General features: G+C 34.7%; 1 protein-coding gene across 1 annotated transcript in view; it reads right to left on the bottom strand.

The window, feature by feature from the left end:
- Positions 1–8,590, bottom strand: part of USP53 (ubiquitin specific peptidase 53) — a 28,670-nt gene extending 20,080 nt beyond the window's left edge. Inside the window, exons 1-4 of the mRNA XM_010292764.1 lie at positions 8,447–8,590; positions 6,191–6,283; positions 1,830–1,964; positions 25–138 (exon numbers count right to left, since the gene is read on the bottom strand). Of these exons, the coding sequence (XP_010291066.1) occupies positions 25–138; positions 1,830–1,964; positions 6,191–6,283; positions 8,447–8,590 (486 nt within the window). The remainder of the gene's footprint in view (positions 1–24; positions 139–1,829; positions 1,965–6,190; positions 6,284–8,446) is intronic.
- Between the last annotated feature and the right edge of the window lie 3,163 nt (positions 8,591–11,753).

An 11,753-nucleotide genomic window follows, 5' to 3' on the forward strand; every position in this document is an offset into this window, starting at 1 on the left:
AAAGCAATCAAATAAAGGTCTGACCTGTTCATACAGTGTCATAGCAAACTTCTGATGAGAAATACAGGACTTTGAAGTGCACATATCTGTTTCACTGTTTGGCACTAGGTGAAAATGAATCCTCTCAAGGATATTTTCCTAAATAGAAATAATAACGTAAATATAAACTGAACTGATGAAGTCAGAATATATGAGCAACATGACAGTTTAATACTCCAACCCTTGCTCCAAATAGTCCACCTACAAGTTTAACACGTATTTAATTCCATCCCTATTCACAAGCCAATGGACAGGAATTCTCTTCATCACAATGTTTCCAAACATCAACAAAAGAGCATTAGACAACAGTTACCCAGCTGTTGTTTCAGAGTGCATTCTCCTTTAAAGGAAGCAAATCTTCAAGAAAAATTTAAAAAGCTGTCCTTACAGGAAGACATGATATTAACGCCATTGCATGCAATGACTGAAGCTTTTTGGATCAGGCCTCTGTCTCAGCTCTTGTTCACATTTTTATGTTTTTCTCTGCATATCAATCTGATCATCTGATCACATTTAGCACATGCACCAACACAACAAGTACGGTTGAGAGAAGCATGGAAAAAGCGCATAGATAGCGCATACCTGATCCAATCCCAAGTCTCACTATTTATCCTTAAAATGAAAGGAAAAGAAAAAATACTACGATTATCATCAGTTTGGCCCCTGTATCAGCATGGCCATTTTTAACTCTTTTGCCAAAAATACCAGATTTGGTAAATCTATTTACTATAGATTTATAGTAATCTATAGTAAATAGATTATTTACTATATTCAGGTATCTATTCAGGTAGTTCAGACAGCTGATTACTTCAGTGGTCTAAATGCATTTTGATTAGATGAAGCACGAATAAGATATTCTCTTTCATAACTGCAATCCATTTACCTGACTGCAAGATCTCAAACAGCCACTTTCAGAAGTTCTCCACTGGCTTTTCCTATGCATGTGAAAATGTATCTGACAGGTAGGTATTCATTTGTAGATACTTCCAAAGGATGTCCAAAGCCAAAAGTAATCAAAGCAGCAACCACATTTTCTGTCCCTCAAATCTGTGTCTGAAGCTTAATACTGATTTTTTTGTGTGTGTGTGTGTTTTGGGTTTTTTTGTTTGGTTGGTTTTGGTTTGTTGGGGGTTTTTTAGGTGAACAATTTTCATTGTCTAATACAGGATTTCTTAGAAAGGCTTCTTTACCAGTGTTCTATGCGATCTTGAGTCATCTTTTAAGGCCACAGTAATGACTCACATTTTTCAATGAGACACTTCACAAAAGCAGAAATTAACTGCAGAAAGTAAAAATCTTCAAGTATTCATTCACTCTTGGATAAAAAAATGGAAATCTCTTCTGTAGAAGACTTCAGTAATGCACTGACCAGTTGTAATGGAACACATTTCAATAGCTGATGAGAAAATACTTAGAGGAACAGACTATATATTCAAATCCATAGGTGCCTCTTCTCCCAAGACGATAACCTTTCTCTCCATCCAAAAACTTCCAGAAGTGACTGAGAGTTCATCCTCCTCACTGACTTCCTGTAGTAACGATGTTTCACATATCTCTCTGCCCGAACTACAGAGTTAGGGAAGTATGGAGCAAGTGTGAGACTAATCTACCCCACCCACATTACCAGACACTTACTCCATGTGTTTGTTCCCCTAAACTGGCAAAAAGAAGGTCAGTAGTATTATGTCACTTATACCCAACCTATAAGCCTGGAGCTACCAAAACAACAGGCCAGCTTGGCATCCACAAAAATAACGTAATTCTACTCAACTATCACCAAAAACACTTACAAAGCATTCTGCTGCATCATCCATGAATCCAAGCTGGAAACGCTGTTCATCCTTAAAGCTTTCTGCCAGGGCATGTCTCATATTATCTGATGGGAGTGCTTTTTCTCGACTGTGTTGAAATTGTGAAAATATTGCCTAGAAAGAAACAGAATTACTTAGCTTCATTAGCCACTTGATTAGACACTGTGGTTCTACACAAATACATCAGTTCTTATACAGCATGCCTAAACAGCAAATATATAAAATGTTTATAAATCTATGCAACTTTGGAAAGCACTGTTTTCTCTTAAAGTTACTTAGGTTCTGTGTTCTGTTACTCATTCCATTATAAGAAGTTATGCTACCAAACTGAACTTTGATCCAGTAGGAAAACAACACAGAAGTATATAAAAATGCCAAGTGATTGACTTTAGCTCCCAGAAGCCACACAAGCCCTGGTCTGTAATTATGAAGCTTTTTTAATCTGCCACTGGAACAGCGGTTCATGCATACATATCTCATCTTTACAGATGATGGTATTACATCATGCGCTAAGAAATACACACTTGGGTTAGTTCAGCACCCATCATTTGTTAAATAATGTAACATTTACATTACTGTTTCAGACAGGAGTGTATCTTTACTAAAATTATGGATATACAAAAAACTCTCATAAATTACATGAAATGCTGATAATCCTTGCTATTAAATCATCCAGCGGTTCATGCATACATATCTCATCTTTACAGATGATGTGTATTTCTTAGCACATGATGTAATACCACTTGGGTTAGTTCAGCACCCATCATTTGTTAAATAATGTAACATTTACATTACTGTTTCAGACAGGAGTGTATCTTTACTAAAATTATGGATATACAAAAAACTCTCATAAATTACATGAAATGCTGATAATCCTTGCTATTAAATCATCTCTCGGCTGAACCAGCGCACACAATACAAGACAACAGGTCAATATCTGCAGTGCTAGAACATGAGAATAAATTGCACTTGATTTTTTCTTCATATCCCAAAAGAGATAGTTGGCTACTACTTTTCTTTTTGGCAGAGATATGTATGCAAGTGATCTCACCATTTAGCAAGTAAGGGAGGTTGATTTTGAAGGAACTGAAAGTTAAAAGCTGTTAAACAAATGAGAAAACATTTGCAGATACTAAAGGGTGTATTCCACTGTCAAGAATTCTAAGCCAAGCTTTAGAGAAAAATTAAAAGAATAAAGGCAAAGAAAATCAGGAGAAGCCATGTAAAATATAAAGATAGATATGCATTCTTCACACAGGCCTCCTACAGTAAAAACAAATCTCTCGGACAGAAGGCAAAGATACAACAGATAAGCAGAGTTTCAGTGCTAACAGAAAGTAGTGTTTTAACCATGGTTTTAAAATGGGTTACCTGTTCCAGGGTAAGCATCTGTCAAATATTTAAACTTCCCTCTCATAACAAAAAGCATGGATTACTGATAAAAATTACAGTCCATATCTCAATGTAAACATTCAAAATTAAGTTTTTAACAGATCTGGTAATACAAGTTAACTCTGCTTTGAAAACATTTATCATTTCTCATTTTGGCTGCTAGGTATTTTTTGGGATGCAACAGAGCCTTACATGTCCAGCTGAAAAAAAAAGTGCAGATAAGCAGTTATGCAGATATGTATCCTTATTTTAGTGGCCTGCATAGTCCAAGTCTCACGCCAGTGTTATCCAGAGAAGAAAAGAGCATATTTAACTCTCAGAACACTACCAAAAGATAATAGATTGAACTGAAGTAAACCAGAATTTATTGGCTATGCTTTTAGTTTACAGAAAAGGCTGATATAGATAAAATATCCTTCTTTACTGGTGAAGAATTAAGAAGGGTTAAAATAGCCCAAGACCATAAAAAGAAAGCCAAAAAGCAAGCCAAGTCACAAACAACTTACTGAAATGCAGCTTCATCCAGCATATACACTGCATGAAAATCAAAATGCCCCAAGTTCTGAACACAGGACAAACGGAATCACTCAATCAGTATCCTCAAAAAGCCAAGAAAGCAAAACCAGTAGTGTACATAATGAGTGAGGGCAGATCATTTCCAAATGAGTTAACCACAATGTTTTTGAGTTCAGTACCTAGGCTACTGGCCATGGAGTTATAAAGATCACAACTATACTGTTAAAACAATAACTAATTCCATTCTAACCAATTTCAGGACAGGCAGCAAAACCACTTCTTATCAGTATTCTTAGGAACATATCAAAATAGGAAGACCTGACAGTTCAGGCAATGCAAAATATTCAGGTACAGTAATCCATTGAGATAAATTGCACAAGAAGATGCATCATGGGAATAATCAATTCCTCAAGAACAGATACTTGAAAGAATAAATAACATTTCAAGTCCTAAATTATAGCAGCCTTATGAAGCTGCTGAAGCTAGTGTATTACTTTGGAAGATGACTTAACATGATGTAAAACCTACCTCTCTTTGTACTGGGGCCCCCAAAACTACAGGAAGAGAGGGTATTAAAGTACAGCAAGTGGTATGTTTAGCTTGGAAAAAAGAAGTACCTGGTCTTCACAAGAGCACCATTAGAATGGAACAATTCATTACTTACAGGTTCAATTGCAACACACCATGAGCACTACACCTTCTTCATGTTTCTGAGCACGCCGAAGCCGCTACATTAGTTTTTTACTATGATTTCAGTGATATTAGTCATCAAGAGTATGTAGTGTAACACATATACTCCAGCAATTGTCATCCTTCAGTCCCTCTTCATTTCTTAAAGGCAGTTCCATTGAACAATACTGTATATGACCAGAACTTCACATGTAATATGGGTCAAATCAAAAGGAAAGTTCATTCTATATTATGACATCAGATATGAACATGAATCCCTATACACACAAAACTTCAGGAAACTAAAGCTATCATCCCAAGACAGAAACAAGATTTCATCTGAAAACATAAGTATGCCTGAGTTATGGTCTGGACTTTATGTACTAACAAGATCAAGCATCCAGCACACAGAAGAACACGATGTGCCTCAAAACACAGGTGAAACAAAAAGTCCCAACAAGTTCTGTAGAGTCAAGAGCTTGTAAAAAGCCCGTTAGTCTGAATATGCATAGTCTCAACCTACTTCAACTTGAAATGGTTACTTTTAAAAAGCCAACAACCAAATAAATAAAATGGGACCTTTTAGAAAAAACTATGGAAAAAGACAGACACACATTCAAAATCATCTGTACCATACTGCAATCATGATAAACATTAAAAATGGCTGAAAAAACTACACAGTACCTAGATTATAAACCTCCCAAAAGATTAAATAAATGTCACTGCAAACAGTTCTTGCCTAAAATGCTTATTCACTAACAAGGTCTATGAAACTCCCTGAGAATAAACTCTAAACACTTGGCTTATCCTTGCCTACAATTTGGCATCATCAAAAACCACTTCCTCAATGAACTACATTTTCAAATAGTGTTGTCCCTTTCAGCTCCCTCCAGATGAGTGATTCCCAGTTCTGTCTATCACTATATCTACTACCATATTTGACTACACATCCTACAGTCCTCTATTAGGATCCCAAAAGTGCCTCTATTGTCAAATTGCAGTAAGAGTAGAAAGTGCACACTACTAAAAAAAAATAGCCCTTTACATTTTTTCATTGGGATTACCCCAATGAAACAGAGATGATATGCTTACAGCTATTTCCCCCATAACTGTAGGCAGGCAAATACCAGTGCAGCAAAAGCAGTAAGAACCTAACAGAATTCGACATTTGTTTACAGACTTAGGATGAGCTACGAAACTGTCTGAAGCACAAGTTTATGCGCTAGTTAAGATACACAGATCTGACTTTCTTCCAAACACTAAAAAGTTACCAGCTTTCATTAGGTTTCCAATACCACTACCCGCCTTTCATTACTTACAAACTGAATAATTCAGTTCTGCATCATTAGCATCAACTACTGAGTAAAAAAAGGACCTTGAGACCTTATCAGACAGTAATATAATTATTGTAAAAGAGCTGTATTCAAACACTACCGGGAAGAACAAAAGCATATGCATGCAAATAGAAGGAAAAAAATCTCCAACAGGCTAGCTAGATAACTTCAAAAAATTTATACTGTCTTCAAATAGGCAAAAGTTTTATGTTTAAGCAGACTGTAAAATTTGTGTACTGTAAAATTTCTCCTTTAAACACAAGGAAATATTTCCATTACAAACATCTGTTACAAATGTCCTTAAATCTAACATGTTTCTTAACACAAGAATGACTTAGAGTCACCCAACATATGTATGATAGAGATAAAATTAGTTAAATTATTTTTCCCTCATTTTGAAAGATGATTCTTCCAAAAATTGTCATTTACCTTTAAAGCACAAAATATGCACGCATCTCCCTGACACACATGTCCAGTTAAACCTCTTAAACTTCGACGAAATATGTCAAGTTGCCATAATACCTATAAAAATAAAGTTTCACAGAAAATAAGTAATTAGTTCTAAAGGCTCTACGTTTAACACAGCAACATATAGCAGATTTTCTTTTTTTTTTTTTTAGTTTCACATAACATGTACAACCTGAGCACCAACATTGCTACAAGAATGATGGTCTTTTTCTATTAGTTTGGTAAATTGTGGAAGTGGAAGGTTTGCATTCACCACTCATAAAATTTACATCATTCTAAATCTTTTGAAACAATGGCAAACAATGTACTTTGTGGGGAAAAAGAGCTGAAGTAGTCTTAAGGAAACAAGTAGCAAGCTAAACTATGTAGCGAGATTATAATAGTCGTCTTATGGCTTTCCATACGATGAAGGCAGCTATGGGGTTTACTTCATTTCTCTTGCCGTCTCCATCTTTCTCTCTCCCCACCTCCGTGCCTTCTTTCAAATAAAAAACATGGAAACATGGAAACTGAATTGCCAGGTAACATGCAAGCATCATTTTGGCTTAAGTCTATACTACGTTCCTATGGTCTCTTAGTAAAATGACTGCTGAAATACATTTGGTTTTCCACAGTTCAAAATAATCCTGGTGCTAAATAAAGTATGTTTCTACCTTTTATTTGTGTAACTACTCTATATAAAGGTAACATCAGCTTGGCTAGACTACATTGCTTTCAGCATCTAACATCTTCAGCAAACAATCAGTGCAGTAGTTCAGAAAGTTGGCCATAAAAAACACAATCCCCCCAAAAATTAGTTCTCAAGAGGCAGAGTAACACAACAGCTGCAAATGCAGAAAAGAAAAAATCCTATCTATAAATATAAAAGCTAAAATTAATTAGGATACACTTGAAAATTAATGTCTGAACCTCTGTTCTGAAGGTTGAACTGAGGTTAAAAGGAGAGAAAAAAAGGAACACATTCCTCCTTGTAAAAGGGCAGTGACCAATCATCAGCCACCATTTGAGATATGACAGTAGGTTGTGAATTAGTAGGATCGTCTATAACTAAAAATGACTTGGGGTTTAATTTTAGGGCACCCTAAGGCAAAATAGCAAAACTGCAAGAGAATATAGGTCATGCTGTTCCCATTGAATGTAAACCAGCAAACTCATTCTACTAAATCTACTGTATGTTTTTATTTTAAACATATTTCGATATTATACATATACATATCATGCAGATGTATCTCTCGTATCGCCTATGTTTAAATCTACACCATTTTTAAGACTTACAGTTTTTTTAGGAAGTCTATGCATCTCTTAAGCCCTCTGCCATTTTGGCAAATAATTTTGTACAATTTGAAAACCATCAGGTCCAAAATCTAAGCATTACCAAAAAATATCTTGTTCTCTTTATTTGCACAGCCTAGAAATTTGTTGTTGTTGTTAATTTCTAGATTTAGAAAGACTATAATATAAACTAAAATCTGTGCCTGGTATTCTGACTTGCAGACAATGTGGAAAGGCTAGCACTGCTCTGTCACAGAATTAAGTAGATCCCCATATTCCCTGTCATAAGTAGGCTTGTAAAAGCTCTATCTTTTTATCATGCTAATGTCACTGTACTATTAAACTGTACTTGAGAAATCTAAAGAGCCAACATTTTTTCAGTTACAGCTGTTGTAAAAACACAACAGTGTGTAGGTAAACACATGCAAGAAGTTGGTCTGTAATACCTACGCATATAAACTGTAAAAAGAAATCTGATAGCGTCCTATTCAATGCAAGTAGTAGTACTGGTTGCCCCACATTAAAAAGTGTCTTGTAAACTTTGCCAAGTAATAAAACTGCTATATTTGACAGAAACATCAATCATTTTTGCAAAATTAAATATTTAATACTCTCAATCAATTCCTCAAAATTAAATGCTAAATAATATTACTTCCACACAGCTGTCTCTTTTCTATGATTTCCACAGGTTTGGTGGTTTTTGGTTTTTTTTTTGGACACTCCATTCCAAAAAAACATGCTAGTCTGTTTTACTTGGAATCATTAAAAAGTTTAACTGAGAACTGAATTTAACACCATTGAAAAACATGCTGTATTTTTCTGTAGAATACACATACTGCAATGCAAATAGTAAGAACAGCAATGCCAAGAGAACACTTTCTCTACTATAACCATCTTAAGATGCTACAAAAGCAGAACTGTTTAATAAATCAAGTTTTTTCTTACCTGAACAGCACTATTAAGAAAGCAGCTGTTTTGTCCCGGTTCATTTAATAAGCCTTTTGTAGGGGCCAGTGACAGTATACTTCCAGGCTGATAAACTTTTCCAAGGTTACTCCCAGGTTTTCTTAAGAATTTCACCCATGCCATTATTTTTTAGACTTTATAATTGCAATATTTACGCTTAAATAGTTAAGGATATGATGGGTAGAAGGCAAAGAAGAAGGTCCTAAGAGGACTACTGTAAAGTCATGGCATTCCATTCAACTCTGTGCAATAGTAACTATTCATGGATTTAAGTCCATTTTCCATCAGCAGCTGTCAGCCATCTATCGGTATCAGTCTCTCAGTTATAACACAGGTGTACAAAGTTTTTAACTTAAAAAAAAAAAAAGGTGTCCAGTTAAGGTTAAGGTTAAAACATTTTGAAAGTAATTAGAATAAAAGTTCTTATTAAGCAAGTTGCACAGTAACTGACTTCTCCTTCCAGGGATATCAATAAGGTATTACTATAAATCATTAGTTGTATTGTATCGCAAGTTTATATATATATCACAAAAATGGAAAGTTTTTGACAGGCATTATACTCCTTTCATTTCATTCCATCTTCTTTTTACTTTTGACTGTGACCCGTGAAATATATTCCAGTTTAGAAGACTCCATGTTTATTTCATTCTCTTTCCACTGAATCTGAAATAGGAAAAAAACAGAAAATATAAAAATAAAATTTTCCAAAATGTTAAAGACTTTCTAAATCAGAAGAGCGATTATGGCCAAAACAATGTCTTAATCTAAAGGCAGATGCGATAATCAAGGAAGAAGAGGAGAAACAATTGCCACTCAAAAGTTGTTTTTAAGGCAGAAAAATTAAATTATTTTAGCTATCATAATCAATTGTCTTCTAAATTATTATACACTTCTAAAGACCACGATAAAATTATTGTAAAGATTCTGCTAACAATATGCAACAGTTCATAAAAAGACCATATAACACATGAGTTATTCTAACTTTGAATCTCCAAGTCCAAGAAAAAGATTACCAAGAAATAGTCTTATTCAATACTTGAAAGCCTAAGCTTGTTTTGATTTCAATATCCCAGCAAATCACATGAACTGATATATATTTCTATGTCTTAAGATTACTAAGATGTTATACATGGAGTCTCAGCTAGTACTTAGCTTTCAAAATTTTGTACTACCTAGTAAACACTACAGAAATATGTAATTAACCTAGTTGCATTCTTAAAGCATCCAGAAAAACATAGCTAACAGCAGAGCAAGAACATTCTGCTCCAATAATTACAATTCCAAGATTTTAAAATTCCAACAATAAGAGTTGTTTCTTTCATTGTTGAAGGTACGTATTTAAGGTTAAATGACTCATCAGCCAGAACATCACCACAGGCACGTGTAAAGTCCATGCAGTGATCATCTCACAAGAATGGATTATCAATCAGTTTGGCATTACTACATCATCCACATAAACATCTGAAGTAACGGCACAGAACAAAATAAACTTAAACAAATCGAAGTGATTATGGCTACATATTTGTGAAAGACAGAAAAAGGTGAAATTTGGGCCTCACATTACAACCAAAATATTCACCTTAGATTTTACAAGCATGTGAGATACTAAAGCATATCAGTACACTTCAAAACTTAGAGCCTTCTCACTACAGTTTTTTGCCACTGTGCAAGCCTTTCAAGATTGGTGAGCAGCATTAAAAAACAAAAATAAATTTTGTAGTTGGAACATTGTATAAATTGGAAGACAACTTTCCCCAGCCCAGAACAACCAACACCACATTCACGTCAAACAGTTCTACAGCACTCAAATATTGTACAGCTGGGGTACCCCAGAAACAAATCACATGACTTTCAAAAATACCTGCAGAAAGTGTTGCATTCCTAAAACCATTCCCTTTTATTTAAAAGAAACATTGGTACTTGCTTGTAGTATTAAAAAAAAAAACAAAACCCCACCCACAATATCTGGAACATAACCAAAAGTCCTTTTGTCCCATGTGTAATCAGATTTTTTTCTTTGTTTACTGATGTTACTGTATCTCACCCGTAAGTAATTTAATTTAATACTACTGGAAATAGTAAGTGTGATTTGTGACAGCACTGAGCACAGAGTCTGAAATGTAACTGGAAACTGACCTTGACAGAATATCTTTTGATAATTTTTTCCTTTGTGTTCACTTCAATAAACCCAGAAAGGGAAGACAAAAGGAAAAGATGTAGCAGGTAACTGGAAATGCATATCAATTTAAGATCTTATTAGAACCTTGCATTAATTAAAAGGAGTATCAACTTTAATTCCCCCCCCCATAGAGGTCAAAGTGCTCCACAGCATAACAGCTATTTTTCTACAAAGGAAAGGACCAAACTCTAAGAAAACAGGGACAGAGGTGAAGGTAAAAGAAAGATTAACACAGAAAAAGATTCAAGATTTTCTGAAGCCAGGTGTGTAGAAGTGATAGCATGATCTGTACAGAGCAATTAAAAGTATTTTTAACAAGTGTTGTAATTAGAAAGTTTCAATACAGTACATATATAGAAAATAATAACTACAGTAAAAATGAATAAAGAGGAGTCAAGGAAAAAATCTAAGGTATATAGCTGTTTATAATCAGATACATATATAGGCACACATATACAAAAATATGTATATATATGTACATATTCAAGAAGGCAGTATCGCACATAAAAAGCACTTAGTAATATCAAGCATCATTTAGCTCAAAGTATTCTGCTATCACAGTGAACCATAACTTTTAATTCCTAAAAATAATGTCATAACTATGATTTAAAAAATAAATTTGAAAGAAGGAGAATCTTATATTCAGCTCTTTCAACCATCAATAACTTTCTGCTGATTTCTGATTTAATATTTCTATACCCATATGGAAAAACTGACCTAACACACTTTTGTCACAAAAAGAGCTTGTTCCTTGACATACCAGAAAAGCTGCTTGAGCACACATTTTCCTGGCAAAAATGAGTTGAATGAACTTTCCCAGAGGTCTTAATTCCACTTCATATAATTTTCCATATGGAGAATTATGTATGGTTTTCTCCACCTTCCTGCTGCTGTCCCAGAAGACAAAACTGAAGTTAAGATGAACAATTTTTGGAAAATCAGCAATATTAAACTGAGTACACTGAAGAGGAAAAAACAGGAAAGAGACTGGACTGGGAACAACACAGGTGGCCTGTGGTAGCCATATAGGTGTAAAGCGCAATTGCACTCCAGCCCATGCTTTAAATGTCTGTCTCTGTGTCCCTACCTTTGAGTAGAGAGGAGCAA

The sequence above is a fragment of the Phaethon lepturus genome, unplaced genomic scaffold, assembly GCF_000687285.1.
Source record: "Phaethon lepturus isolate BGI_N335 unplaced genomic scaffold, ASM68728v1 scaffold32278, whole genome shotgun sequence".
NCBI lineage: Eukaryota > Metazoa > Chordata > Aves > Phaethontiformes > Phaethontidae > Phaethon > Phaethon lepturus.